The following is a 15635-nucleotide window of genomic DNA, read 5'->3' as shown; positions in this document are numbered from 1 at the left end:
TACCCAACCCATTGGAAATATTGACATGCTAACCTGTATCCTGAATCATTCTCGTGTTACCAGAGCTGTACAGAATGTTGCTTTGCTCTCATGTTGAGTAATCAAGAGTAAGGTGTATTATGTTTGTCAGGTCTGTGTTAATTTAATGTGGCATAGCTATCATTTGAACTCATCAAATAGGTTAGGGTTAAGGTTAGACAAAATCAATTAAATGTTAAGCAATGTTTTGGTTGATTTCATACATACATTTTTGAATATTGAACTGTATAATTGTATAATATTGGACCTTGGGAACTGAGGACTCTTGGTACATAGAAAAGCTACCGCCTCAAGCCTTATGGCTACTAGCTAGTTACTGTTGCCTGACTTGTCTGAAACTTGTTTGTGGTACTTTCATGTTTACTGTCATCTCAGTCTTGTAGCTACCTCCTGACAGAGTTGTATCAACCAATCAACTTCAGTCAAAGTAACACGTAATTTAATTTGCTTTATTTGCATCAACCTGATAGTGTTTTTCTTGTTGCTCTTTGTGTCTCCCTACCATTCAGGAGTCAGGAGAGTTTGCTGAAGGCCTCTTTCCCCGGACTCTACCGCTCGGAGTCTCAGCTATACCCACATGTCGTCCTACAGAGGGTCCCAACCCCGACTGCACCCTCTGCCCCTTCTGCTCCATCTGCCCCACTCTACCTCCAACTTCCCCCTTCCTCCTCCTCAGCTACCTCCCCAGCCCACACCACTACCCAGAGCCAGCCACGGATCATGACTCAGTACCCCACCCCGACGTATCCACCCATTCCCAACACAGCTGTGCCCGTCTACCCCCACCCAACACCGGCACCCATTTATCCCAACCCTAACCCACCACCGCAGAGGCCATGGCAATAGTTTTGTCTCCCACTTTTGTTATTTTCAGAGAGTGTTGCTATTCCCACTGAAGGGGCTGCTGGAGCACACTGACAGAAAACGTTACTGGCACGTTTTGGAGACATTTGATGTCTTTTTACTCTTTCCCAATCCTGTTCTTACCCACAGAAGTTTGCAAATACCATATTCCAAAGCAAACACGAAGGGCATGCAGCCAGTATAGAACATAAACATGTCTCCAAACATGTGTACACCTACATGAAGTGAAGGATTGTTCTTTTCTTTATTCTTACTGAACTGCAGCTGCTGCATTTAAGCACGAGGTCTTTAGAGAAAATCCTTCATCCTTTTAACCGCCAAATCTTACAAAGAAAGTTTCATGTCGCAACAAAGGGACAAGGGGGTTAGTGACTTGGAGTGCTGTAATTTGTTTCACGAAAGTAAAACCTGCCATAGCAGGTGTGTTCAGGCAGTTTTACGTAAGCTCTAAGTAATTTTTGTTCATAGTCAGTAACTTTAAAACAGATCTCCTTTCCTGATCTAATCCAGCTCTAACTAAACCTGCAAGTGTACATCTTTTGACCACTGGATCTAGCTCCTTCTTGACCAGAATTATGTGGGATTTCATGAATAGGGGAAACAGACTGATTATAGGGATTTAGGAATAGTACACTGTTAAAATGCAATTGAAAGTAGCAAATTGTACATTGTTTGTATGGATTCAATAACATACTGATCCTTCTCAATTGATCTTTGCTGTCTTAGCAAAATACTGTTTATTTTTCTACACCACCTCTCTGTGTTACACAATAATCCCTAACAAAAGCTTGTTCTATAGTTGGCAGTTTGACTGGAAAGATTTTCTGGTATGGTCCTCCAGGCCTTCTGATTTGTTTAGGATCATGTACACCTGAGTCAAATGACAACTCCAAATAATCATTTCATTTTAAATTGTGCTGAGCCCCTAGACAGGCTCAAACAATATGTTGTCAGTCAAAGACTGAGAGTTATATATTGTTGCAAAAATAGCAGTCAGACACACTGTGAGGTTGCTGCTTTATTCTTGATAAACTGGAAACTGCACTGAACTGATATGTGAAGTATAAACCTTTGTTTGTCCTGTTGAAATATGTACGTGCATTTAAATCATCTGTGCAAGGCCCCTTTACCGCCAAGAGTTTTATTTTCAGTAGGTTAACTTGAATAGAAACACTGATAAGGTGCACTTTACCTTGTTAAACTGTTTGGGCTGGACAGTCTGGTATGTCTTTTACTGTGTACGGTTTGCTGTTTGACAACAAGACTGCCATCAAACATGAATAAAGAGATTTTTGTTCAGCTCATTGGCTGTTCAGATTCAGATTGTTCTTCCAGTGTGTTCTATATCCCACAGCAAGAAAAGTATGGTCGAAGAAGAAAGAAGAAGAAGAAAAGTGGGATTTGACATTTAGAGAAAGAACCCCGTTTCCCTCAGTTTGATAACAACTGAAAACACGGAGATGACCAGAGGTCCGTTTCACGTAGCAGGTTTAGTGAAAACTCTGAGTAGGTTAACCCTGAAATGAGGGAAACCCTGAGTTTTCCGTTTCACAAAGGGAGGTAACTCAACCCCGAGAAAGAGGGGTAACTCTAGCCTGTTTCACAAAGAGAGGTAACTTAACCTCTCGGTCAGTTACCGGAGTAACAGACTCTCTGAACCTAACCTGGTCGGGACCAGGTTTTATTCAAGAAACCTTGAGTTTCTTTCTGTCTCCGCCCTCTTTCAGCCACACACGCCATTTGATTTCCTCATGTTAGATCCGATTCTTTATATTGGAAGCCCAAGAACCAGTTGGAGCAGTCGTAAGTTAAACAAAGTGTTTATTGGAGGTCACAGGTCAAGTATCAGCGCTGGACTCGGAGAGACAGAGTTCTCGCATGAAATCCGTCTGGCCAAGCCCCGAGATCCGGAAACATTTCATATTTATGTTCACCCTTATCACAGAGGTTGTACCTACACTTGACAACGTATCATTGAACACTTACTCATGCTGTGAGCAGGCCATCCACCGTCTTCGTCATGTTCTTTGGATGTGATAAGCGATGTGTGTGTGTGCGTGTTGTTTCAGGCGTGCATCTACTGTACCAGACCTATCTGTCCTAAGAGACGCTTTATCTGACCCAGTTATTTTATCCCGCTACGTCATCTTAAAGTGTTGGACATACATTTGCGTTGTATGAGCAGAGTGTACCGTACAAACTAGGAAAATAGATTATCTAGAGAACTACAGAATATGAATACATGAAGTCTAAGAATAAAGCCAATTTATAACATTCCCCCTCTTGGCATGATTTCGTCATGCCAACCTTAAAATGAGGTCGGAGTGTCATATTCTGTATTGTGTCACCCCTGTTAGCGGCAGCCAACCTGGCAGGGCCCCAAACTGCAAGTCTGCGGCCACTTTAAGGTGTAGCACAACCAGAGGAGATTTTTTGTCATCATTATGTAAGCATCAATGTGTAAGCTGTTCTTCATTGCGTTATCAGCAGCAAGCAAGTCTTCATTGCACAGGCATGTGGAAAATAATAAACAATAATAATAATAAACAATTCTAATGCGTTAGCAAAAACTTTTCTATCAGGAGTATTCCATCATTTTGCTCGGAACAGAACCTCTTTCCGAGAGGGTTAAGACCTTCATAACTCACTGATTATAACTCTGCAAATGAGCACATTTCTTAAAAACTATAAGTGTCACGCCTCTACGTGTATGCAAGGATAAATATTTATATTATTCTGTGTGTATGTGGCCCCGAACCCATCTTCTGTGTGGAAAACTATATGTGGTTTGAGCAGTGTCAAGGCCCTGCTCACCCATAAGTACCATCATAACACATAATAATAAATAACGAAGCTACAAAAAATTTCTAACATCTTGGTACTCAAACAGTGCATAAGGCAATTAACATTACCAGCAGGCTCGTCAACCCTTTGCAGCGAATAGGAGCGAAAACCCGATGGCTGAACCGGGAAAAATTCTCCTATGGCCCCGTTTCCACTTGGCGACCGACCACCTCATTACCTTTCAAAGTCTAAGGTCCCGCTCCAAACAGCCGAGTCACCCCACTGGCAATGGTTATACTAATGATTGGTTGACTTATACCCAAAAAATGATTAATCAGCTTATAATAAATACATGAAATACAACATATGAACAAATACAATTTTTTCTTTTTTTTTTTTAATGTCCACGTGACGAGTCGTGTAGTCTCTTCTGGTCCAATCCTGTCATTGCTTGGTGCTCGGTTCTCCTTATGGCTGAACATCAGTTCAGCATTCTGATCCGGACCTAATCTTGGAAGGAGAGGTCACCAGTACGTCACTTCCTGAGGGATCTTCAGCATCCCTTTTCCCTAACTAATCTGTTTTTAGGACAATTTCAAGAGAGAATTTCCACTATGTTCTGTTGACAGCGCTTGAAGATTGTGTGCTTGTTCAACCATCATCCTGGCATGATGGGCACAGCCTTCCAGAATTTCAGATGGCCTCCTTGTCCTTTGCTTGGCTGTGAGTCCTGTAGTTGTTCTGAATCTGTGGATTAATAATTAGTCGGAGAACAAATCATGCAGCACACCAGAGCAATTTTCATTTGCCCTGTATCTTATACTCAGGACATTTTCTTTCTTGTCCTCACTAGTGGGCACAGGTTCAGTCCTAGTGCCCAATTCATCATTTTTCTGTCCCCCAAACCAAAACAACCAAATAAAATAAAACAAAAAAGAAATAAATAAAGATAAATGAATAAATAAAACAAAAATTATAATAAAAAAAAAATTAAATAAATAACCCAAAACAAAACAACTGGCCAGTTGATATAACCCTTGTGTGCTCATATAACTCAATGTTGTGCAGCATTACTGCAGAATTCAGTACCATCAATTTCCTTTTGCTGTGGAAAAAACTTCAAATCATTTAGAGAACACATCACCACAGAGACACAACACAAAACAACACAAAACAAAGACAAAAGAAGACAAAAACACACACAGAATTTTGTTGGGAAAACTTGAGAAGTAATTAATTGCCGAACTGCTCCACTGCAGTTTCTGCTCCTGTGCTGTTCTCTGCTGCAGGACAGAAATGTTAGTGGTTAGTATTAAGTTTTTTCCGGCTCCAGTTGAATCAGAAACATTGCCTATTGAGCTTTTCATGTTCGACTCTCCCACCCCAGGCGGAGAATGAAAATGAGCATTGCAGTGATTGTAACCATTAATGTTACTGCCACTGTGGTACCACAGTCTAATCTCCAACGCAGTGTTTTTCTTACTGTTTTCATCATCAGTGGTCTGTTCAGAGTTTTAGTCCCAGTGATGCAGTCTTTGTCAGTAGGTGAGGTTCCTCAGTCATTGTTCTTTCGGTGGGATCTGGAGCATGAGTACAGTGAGTCTTGTGGCTCCAGTAACTCAGTCTGTCTCCTATCAACCATACCTTTACACAATCCGATGTAGCTGCAGCTACCTTGTTTGGTCCCGTCCACAGAGGAGAGGACCAGTCACGTTTGTTGACTTTCTTTAGGACCCAGTTTCCTACTTCAACAAGTGAAGTATGGCGGTCCTGTTCCTTAGTGAGCATTTCTGTAACCTGTTGAGATATACTCATCACCGTGTTATTCAGTTGTTTCACTTATTCACACAAGTTTTCATACTGTCGTAGAACAGGGGGTGAGCCTGTTGGTGCAGTAGTAAATGAACAGGGTATTTTCTCCCTGCCCAGGCCTCATGTGGGACAACCTGACAACATGGTGGCATCTGGAGTAAATCTCAGGTTAATTAACATCATAGGGAGAGCTTCAGCCCAAGTTAACTTTGTGTCTACACAGAGTTTGTTGGGCCTTTTTGATGGTTCTTATTTGCTCTTTCCACTCGTCCTTGTGAAGCTGGGGGATAGACTTCATCGAGCTTATGTCCAGTTCCAAACATCTGTTCCATTTCTCTTAGTTCTTCATAAGAGAAGTGAATACCATTGTCTGATCTTATCACTTCTGGTACCCCAAATATTGGAATAATTTCTCTTGTAAGCCATTCAATGACTTATTTCTCTTTTTCATTGTCTTGCCTTCCAGTTGGAGCAGCTGCTTCTTGTTGATGTAGGTGTTTAACAGGGCGCCGGCTGAGCTCACAAAAACTTTTCTTATAAACGGATTAATCTTCCTTTTCCAATCAGAGCGGCTCAGACCTCTAATTATTTAAAATTTTCTAAAATTCTCAGTTTGTTACTATGGTTGAGTGGCATCTCTTTAACTGTAAACATAATTTTATTTCTATTTCATCCATTCTATCCAATGCTATACTGTTTAATTCAATTATCATTTATCTGCAGGGTTAGAAACTGCTAATTGTGTTGATATATTGTTTCTCTTGTACGGCTCTCTGGTCACTGTGGCTGTTTTTGAATGCGTCATAAAAACAAAACTTGTCTTGTTATGAATCAGTCTCACTGCAGCTGTAGTTTTCCTCTTTAAGAAAGCTATTGGTGGTATCTGCCTGTTGCGCCTTTTGTTGTGTTTTTGTTAATATCCTAATAATCTAACCTATTTTAAACCTCTCTATAAAGCACTTTGCTGCTTGTTAAGAGAACATTTTAATTGTTTCATAGATCTGCTGCAGTTAAATAGTTAAATGGTGTATGGATATTGATAACTATCAACTCAGAATTGGTGAAGAGAGGCAGAGGAGGCCTATTTAGATCAGCTAAATTTTTGGAGTTATGTTAATATGATCTCTAAAATAATAACGGCTAACCTTTACTGCTTTAAGATGATAAACGGCTGTTTGACATCTGACTGTCTGGCCTTGCTGTTAAATCCTGATTGTTCAACCTATGTCACATGGTCTGACTGTCTGATCTCAGTCCTGCTTCAGGTGGAAATCATAAAGTCTCACTTTGTAGAACATTTGTTTTTGTTCCAACAGCTTTTCAATCAAAGGAGGAAATATTCTGAATGCTCTGCTTGTGTAAATCTTATTTCAGCAACAACTTGTACGAATGTCTTGTTTTCCTGGATTTATTTTGGACATTTTATTGCTTCTTATCTCTTCACTGTGATTCTAGCATTGAAAAGCTGTTTTTAGTTTATCTAAGTACTTTGGTATCTCTCCTAATCATATTCATGTTAAAATAACTAGATGTAGTTCTTGTACTCTTAAAGTACCGGCCAATGATCACTCAGAGTCTGTAGATAAACGTATTGTTTGGACTGTCCTAGCTCTCAGGTTGAATGAGAGAAGAAGGAGCAGGATTGAGATGAGGCACTCTTAGGGTGATAGTATTTTATGATAAAGAGAACGACTAATAACATTATGGAGCAGCTTGGAGGTTATCAGTTATCTGAAAAAGTGTTTGGAGCTTTTAATCTGTGTGATTTATTATTTACTGTGATGCTGCTGCACAGCTGATCTTTAGTTAGCAGAGCGAGTTCTTCTACTTCTATAAGTCCAATATTAGGCACAGTAGGAGGCAACTTTTTTCACGAACATGTCCTTTTGACAACGATCCCGTGGATGAAGGTGCAGCATTATTGCGCAGAGAAATAAATATTTGTCGGAGATGGTTATCAGACCGCGCATATATTTTTGCATTTACAGACAATTATCTTTTTGAGCGGCACCATCAGAATGTGTTATTGGGACAAAAGAAAAAAAAAGACATAAAAGACAAATAAATATTTGTATGAATAGGCTTAAAAAAGACATATATAGGCCTATTATATTTTATAAAGGCACTCGTGTCTTGGGGGTGGATTCCCTCCGGGGATTCCCTCAGCCACTTCCCTCCCGTTAGAGGTGGTGGCCACCACCCGTTTTACGGGCATCTGCCTTCTTTCTGTTGGCTCAGTAGAAGTCTGTGTTAGTTTAAATAGGCTTAATTATTTAACAGAACATGATATAGATGATGACTCTAAATTGTCCTTCGGAGTGACTGTGAGTGTGTATGGTTGTTTGTCTCGTTTGTCTCTATGTGGCCCTGTGATGGACTGGCGGCCTGTCCAGGGTGTACCCCGCCTCTTGCCCATTGACCGCTGGGATAGGCTCCAGCCCCCCCGCGACCCGACTGACGGATTCAGCGGTATAGATAATGGATGGATGGATGGTATAGATGAGAAGACATGGTTTATGTGTGTGAAAACAGCATTATGTTGGGAATAAAATAACTGCACAGTCAAATAGCCACTTAATATTTATTTTACAGTGTAAAACATGATCAAAATGAGGTACCTCCATGCCGAGGTCTCACCTGTTTGAACAATGTTTTTATATTTCATCTTAAACTGCTGCCAAGAGCGCTCTCCCCTGCGGGATTGCTCCTAAATGAAATAAATGAATGGGCTACCATTCAAGCAGTTTCCCTATAATATTATTGTGATTGCAAAGGACTACATTTAAACTTACACTTTTGCTGCTGCAGCGGTGTTGCACTTATTTCTAAAAACGTATTGAAACTCGCCGTATGAGCGCATCAAGATTTCCAATTCGAGGTTGGTGAAAAACGTAGCCCCTCCTCTTCCCCGTTGCCAAGGTGACTCGTCGAATCGGGGCTCCATTGATTCTGGCTTTTTAAAGTTGTGGTGCACGCGCTAAACTCAAGGTGAACTTACTCAGAGTTGATCAACCTCACTCAAATCAGCGTTTCCGGAACCGAAAACTCAGGGTTTTCTATCTCAGAGTAGATCAACTCAGAGATCAGGAATAGACTCAGAGTTGGTTGAACCTGCTACGTGAAACGGACCCCTCATCTGCCTGCAGAGTGATACTGATACATGATGGAAATAAAGTGGCTTGTCTGACTCCACAGGACATCAGTGACAGAGCAAAAATGTGGTCAGACAAATGTGTTTGTTGCCTTTTCTGTCTGTCTGTGTGCTGTCCGTGTTCACACGGTCGCCTTATCAGTCGTGAATTTTTCACTGCTTGAATAAATGGATTTGTGTCATGAGAGCCTGGGAAAGGGGTGTCAGTCTCACAGTCAAAATGTGAAGGTTGAACACTAACAAGCTGGGATTAAAATGTAAGCTGTGTCTGTGTAGTAAAAAGTGTAAGAAAAACATAGTAAGTGTACAATTCTTAAAACTGCCATTGTGCAACTTGACAGTTTTGCACTGTGAGCCAACATTTTTCACTTTCTCTCTTGAGATTTGACTTTTCAGTTCCTCCACAAAATTCCTATCTTCCAAAATTCATGATCAAATACAGATTGTCTAGAGGGCTGACAATGGGTGGGAGGGGTGAAAAAGTCAATAAATGATTACAAATTGGTCTGGCAAAAAGTCAAAATTGTGTGTTAACACCAATTCCAGGAGAACTCTGTAAATAGAAACAGAACGCAATTATTTGCAAGTCTCACACACTAATATTTTCATCACAACAGAACGTAGAAAATATGTCAAATGTTCAAAGTTAGACTCAAAAAAGTTGAGACGGGGAAACAAATGGCTGAAAAAGTAGGTGATGCTTTAGATGGAAGAAACATATTGCTGCTAATTTGATCTTAGCATAACTGACTATAAAAAGAGCACCATAAAGAGAGATAAGACATTCCATCGTGTACAGTACAAAATGTCATCAAAAGATTCAGATAATCTGAAGACATCTCAGTGCAGAGCGAACGCAGCCAAGAATCAGTACTTGGACACCAGTGATCGTCAGGCCTCTAGGCAGCACTGGATTAAAACAGTTAGTGATCACAATGAACATATTTCACAGTGTCATCCATAAATGCAGGTTAAAGCTCTATCATACAAAGAAGAAGACATTTGTGAATATGATCCAGAAATGTTGCCATCTTCTCTGGACCAAAGCTCTTTTAAAACAGAATAAGGTAAGTGGAAAACTGGTTTGTTGTCAGATGAGTTAAAATGTGAAATTCTTTTGAAACTCATGGGTGGCATGTCTTCCAGACTTTGGAAGAGAAGAACCATCCTTGTTATCGGCACTCAGCTCAAAAACTTGCATCTCTGATGGTATTGGGCAGTATTAGTGACTGTGGAACTGGCAACATACACACATGGAAAGGAATTATATTCAGGTTTTAGACAGGTTTCCTTCAAGATGATGTCTCTTTCAGAAAAGGCCTTGCCTATTTCAGCAAGACAATGCTAAACCATGAAGTGCATCTACTACATAGTAGTAGATGAGTCTGGGTGCTGGACCGATCTGCCTGCAATCAAGACATTTTACCAGTTGTGAACATTTGATTCATCATGAAGTGCAAAATACAACAAAGAGAAAGCAGGACTGTTGAGCAGCTAGAATAGTATTAAGCTTTAATGGCACAACATTCCAGGTCCAGCAACTGGTCTCCTCAGTTCCCAGACATTTCCAGACTTTTGTCAAAAGAAGACGGGATGCTACACTGTGGTAAACATGGCCCTGGACCAACTAGACCTTCACGGCAACAAGTATAATTTTCTTCATTGGTGTCTATTTGTCCAATTGAGTGATGGAAGAACAGCGAGCTAATGTTTATACATTAAAATAAATTAAAATCTTCTTTGCATTTAAGTGTAAAAAAAACAACACCAGACACCTGCTAATTTGTGTGTGGGTGTGTTTGCATCTTTTGGAGGCTGAAAAGGCTCTCAGCTGCAGGAGGTCGAGAGAGAGTCCTGGCAGAAAGAAAAGAGGTAAGAGGGAGCTTTTTATCATATCTGTGAATTAGAAAAAAGATCATTCATGTGAGGAAATCAAGTGGCTAAGTTTCTTTAACATAAACACAATGAGGATTTTTTTTTTTTATGTTTCAATTTGTAAAACAAAACTGTCTAGGATTACATCAAATGTGATGAAATTATCTTAAAGGTTTTAGATTCATTTAGCCAATATATAGCTTTTAAAGCCTTAAACATGTTTCCTATAAACAAGATTTAAAAAAAAAATGTATGATAGTCAGTAGCATGTAGTATTGGTTGCTTTAACCAGGTTTAGACAAAGCAACAAAAGGTGAACAGAGTTGAATATGAGGTGGCCCTGGTATTAAAATGTTTCAATAACTACACAGTAATATTTCTTTGGAAAATCCTGTTTTGTTGAATCACTGTCCTTACTTCACCTTAGCATTGCAAGTCAGGTTCAAACATTGAAGCTAATCTGACATCTGGTGAAAGGCTGAAAATACTCTCAAAACTCATCTGGGATAATCTGCAGTTGATGGCTCAGTACAGAGTCGTTTTCACTACCAGAAATATTATTTGCAATGTTCCATACAGCATAGAAACAAAAACAATAATCTGAGCAATTTTCAGAGCTGTGGGATTATTTTTGTTTTTTTCTACTTTTTTAATTCCAACTGTTACAAAGGTCATGAGAAGTCCATGACAAAGATCTCACATGTATCTCCGACAAGGACATAGGGTGAAGTCAAATTATCACCCTCTTTGCTTTTGCAGGCTTCCATTAGGAGTGACCCTGTATTGAAGACTGCCATCATGCATCCTCCGGACATTCTCAGCAATACAATCCCTAACGGGATTAGCTATTTGCAGGCTATGTTACAGAACTGCCGTCAACTGGGTTGGGCTGAAACCTGGCATGTTGTCGATATTTTCACTTTGATCACAGGGGTGATGGCTAATGCTGCCCTGCTTTGGTTGCTTTTTAGGGATGGAAGAACACTGGCTGCCTCACAGGTAGGTTTAGCATTCATTGCATTCGCAATTTTGGTGAAATGGACTTTCCCATTCATATGTACAAATGTCTTAAGAAAACACCCACACATTTGTTGGGTCATAAGAGTTGATTAATTTTAGGGATGATAAACCAACCTCTGAGTTATCTTTTTGGAACAATAATTCACACTCAAGGATGAGGACAGAATATTCTGCACGGAGGGATTTTACTAAACCCTTGTCTTGCAGGTTTTAGGTGTGAATCTTGCTGCGATGGATCTTCTCAGCCTATCTATAATGCCTTTCTGCTTGTTTTTTGAGAAAAGCGTTTCTGAAATGGCTATAGTGATCAGTAATCATTCAGGTGAGCATTTTGATCAACAAATTCAAACATTCCATGACACATCCCACATCAGTTCATTGAGTGTCTTGTCAGTGTTGCCAGATCTTGTAAAACATACGAGCATCAAGGTTTGTGGAAAGACTGTGAAAATTATGTGGAATTATCCACAAAAGCAATTAAATGAACTAAAACAGGCAACAAGTCCTGCAATAAATCTTTCATCAAGGTTTCTGATCCTTTTTTCATTTTAAGTAATGCAGAGAGCTATTGATTGTGTTACATCAAATAAAGATAGCCATGGCTTTAAATAATAACATTACCTGCCATTGAAAACAATCTATTTATTTTTTTATTCATTTAAAGATGATTGTCAGGAGCTTTTTGCATTGGTTTTCAATGCACAGTTGTCCCAGAACTACTCAGCAGTGTAGCGTTATACGCTTCCCTGTCATCATAGAAGAAGTTTAGCTAGCAAAGATGTTACATATGGTTTGTGCTAAAGTTGTCCAGGAAGTTGTTAATTGTCAATTCACACCTCTTTTCAGTCAATTCCAGCACAAGCAGTGACATGAATGAGGCAAAAGATATCTTCAGTATGTTCAACCTGGTTGGCTGTCCACTGCTGCTGACCTGTATGTGTATTGAGCGCTACCTGGCGGTGATGAAACCTGTGCTGTATCTAAGAGTGAGAAGGAGGGAATACCGAATGGCTGTTTCTGCCGTGGTGTGGGTGATCACCTTGTCCTTCTGCTTGGCTATGGGTAAGTGCTGGATGACAACTCAGGAGTGAAACTTGCTAGCAACTCAAATGCAGCTATAATAGGACGAACTGAGTCTTCAAATTTTCCTTTTTCTGATTGAAAAGCTCATAATGCTAGATACAATAAAATAATGGGGAATACATTAAAAATATTAAAGCCTAAGGGAATCTTTTTTTTTTTTTTCAAGGTTTTTTGTCTACAACTTTAGCCTTTAGAAATATTTGGACCCCTCGAATTTAATGATTTATCAAAATAATTCTCATTTGGAAGATAAAATCAGTTTCACATTCTGATAAACATTGAATGTAAATTTAGACCAGATAATAGTATTCATTTTATTGTATTTTGCAGGGTTGAAGAACGACATAATTATAATGATGGTGCCTGTTTCTATCTTCATCTCCTTCCTCTTTCTCCTAATGCTCGCCTGCCTTGGGGGCGTTGTCTGGTCACTATGGCAGCAAAGTCCTGCACTGACCACAGGTGGAAACCAAGCCCACTGTATGACACCACTAAAGAGACAGGCAGTGGGTAATGTGTTGGCTATCGTGGTTCCTGCAGTGATGTCTTACTTTCCAGTCCTGGTGATGTTTCCCCTAGTCTTATACAAATTCTACTTGAATAGAGCCATGGATAGTGTGATGTGTACTGTTTTTGAATTATCTAGGCTATTCCCTAAGGTTGGTCTCCTCATAGGTCCTCTATTTTATATCTCAAAGGCAAGACAAATGTGTTGCCCTGCAAGAGGAAAGAAATGATATGGATAAAGATAAACTAGTACCAGTAAACAATAAGTGTGTACTATATATTGTTGTGTTCTTTGATAAGCTGTTTACCAGCTAAAATAGATACTTTTTTTCCCCCAACATTTATTTATTCATCTGCAGTGTACTTACAATCAATACAATACTATAACACAGGCTTTTACATTGTGTATATAGCACAAGACACTCGACTAATAGATCTTCATCAATACAATAATATAGCATGGTTCCTACCAAAGTGTGCATATCACAGCCAAAACTGCCCTCGGAAAAAAGGAGGACACACATGAACTCTTAGTTTTCTGGCTGTGATCACCTAACTGCAGAATAAATTGCAATATAAGAACAATTTTTTTTAGAAATAAAGAAAACTGAACCAGGTGAGTGGAGTGGAGTAAAAAAACGTTTTTTTTTTACACCATTACCCATTATCTTGCCTAAAAGTTGTAATAAAGTCTATCAGATCTTCCAGTAACTTTCAAAGGTATCTTGTTCAAGCCTAAGAACGAATGTCAGCTTCTCCATTGTAAAGATATCCTGAACCACTTTGATCCAGTCCTCGGCTGTAGGAGAATCTTTTACCAACCATTTCCTTGTGATAGCTTTCTTACTCGCTAGTAATAGGATATTATAGATATATATGTTTTCAGACCCCTTCACAGGACTTTATGACTTTATGCCCGGTCTTAATCCCAGGCATAAAGTCTCAAACTCAGGTGGAATCACTATTTTCATGATTTTCTCCATGGTCAATTTAATTTCTTTCCAATATTTTGAAATGACTGGAAAGTCCCAAAACATATGAAAGTGCCTTATTCTCTCCACAGGATCTCCAACAGGATGTACTTACTCCCAGAGAGATCCTTTGCGCTGGAACTCTAAAAAATCTAACTATATTCTTCCACCCAAATTCTCTCCAGGACAGGGCAGACGTACTTTTCCACTGTTGTGCAATTATTTTTTCCCATGTTTCCATCTGCATCATGGTGTTACTCTCCTTCTCCAATTTCTCCTTTATATATGCAGTATCTTCCCCTTCTACCTCTTGTAACACCTTATATATCTTTGATATGTTTCCACGTCCAGGGTCTGACCTGTAGGCGAGTAGAAATATCTTCACTATACGCAAATTAGTTTGTTGCAATTGCTCCTTTCTCATTATTTTCTCTAGGTAATGTCTAAGTTGCAAAAATCTATAAAAATCCTGATTGGTTAAACCAAATCGAGTTTTTAGATCCTGAAATTATTGCAGCGTGCCCCCCTCGTAGAGGTCACTGTGTTTTATTAACCCTTTATCAGCCCACTGTTTAAATCTGGCATCCATCTTGTTTGGTCATATCCTATTCATCTTATGATCCGGCATGGTTCTTTAGCCTTGTTTTAATTGACTACCCTGTGCCAAATACTAATTGACATTTTTATCAATGGGTTTGTGTCTTTTAGACAAGTTACCAACAATTGCTTGTAATGGGATATCACTAGATATCTGACATTCTATGTCTTTCCACTTCGCTTTATAGGAGGGGTTACAAATGTTAACCGAAATTTTTATGTGCACTGCTTGATAATAATTTTTAATGTTCGGGAGAGAGAGGCCTCCTTTGTCTTTTGCTAAATGAAGAGTCTTATAGCGAATTCTTGGCTTCTTCCCCTGCCAGATGACTCGTGATATTAATTTCTCTAATTCTCGAAATTTCTCCTTTGGAAGTTCTACTGGTATGTTTTGGAACAGATATAATAATCTAGGTAACACATTAATTTTTATTGCTCCACCCTCTGTCCTAATCCTAAAAAAGGGACTAGATTCCATCTGGTCAGATCAGATTTAATTTTGGAAATTAGGGGTCATAGTTCTCTGATATAATTCTGTTCAGGTGTTTAGGAATATTCACACCTAAATATTTAATTATATTTGATTCCCAATGCACTTTAAATTCCTCTCTGATGGATTGGCTAGGAGAGTAATTAAATGTCAAAATTTGAGATTTGAGGGTGTTTAGTTTATAACCTGAAAATAAACCATATTCTCTCAGGGTTATGAGCAATTCTGGAAGGGAAGTGGTTGGATGCCTCAAGTATATCAAAATATCATCTGCGAACAGAGCAATTTTGTGTTCTTCTTGAGACACCATGATCCCCCTTATCTTCTCATTCTGTCTTATCCACTGACTCAAGGGCTCTATAAAAATAGCAAATAAGAGTAGGGACACAGGACAACCTGTCAACATCCTCTTTCCGAATTTTAGCTGTTGGTTTATCATATA

General features: G+C 39.3%; 1 protein-coding gene across 2 annotated transcripts in view; it reads left to right on the top strand.

Moving 5' to 3' along the window:
• LOC142385869 (uncharacterized) overlaps window positions 1-2224 on the top strand; it is a 35712-nt gene extending 33488 nt beyond the window's left edge. For both annotated transcript variants that reach the window (XM_075472565.1, XM_075472564.1), the window contains exon 5: window positions 549-2224. In XM_075472565.1, the coding sequence (XP_075328680.1) occupies window positions 549-885 (337 nt within the window). In that variant the 3' untranslated portion in view covers window positions 886-2224. The remainder of the gene's footprint in view (window positions 1-548) is intronic.
• Window positions 2225-15635: the final 13411 nt, after the last annotated feature.

This window comes from Odontesthes bonariensis, chromosome 8 (assembly GCF_027942865.1).
Source record: "Odontesthes bonariensis isolate fOdoBon6 chromosome 8, fOdoBon6.hap1, whole genome shotgun sequence".
Taxonomy (NCBI): Eukaryota; Metazoa; Chordata; class Actinopteri; order Atheriniformes; family Atherinopsidae; genus Odontesthes; species Odontesthes bonariensis.
Note: the sequence above shows the minus strand (reverse complement) of the source record. Positions and strands in the feature narration are given on the sequence as shown.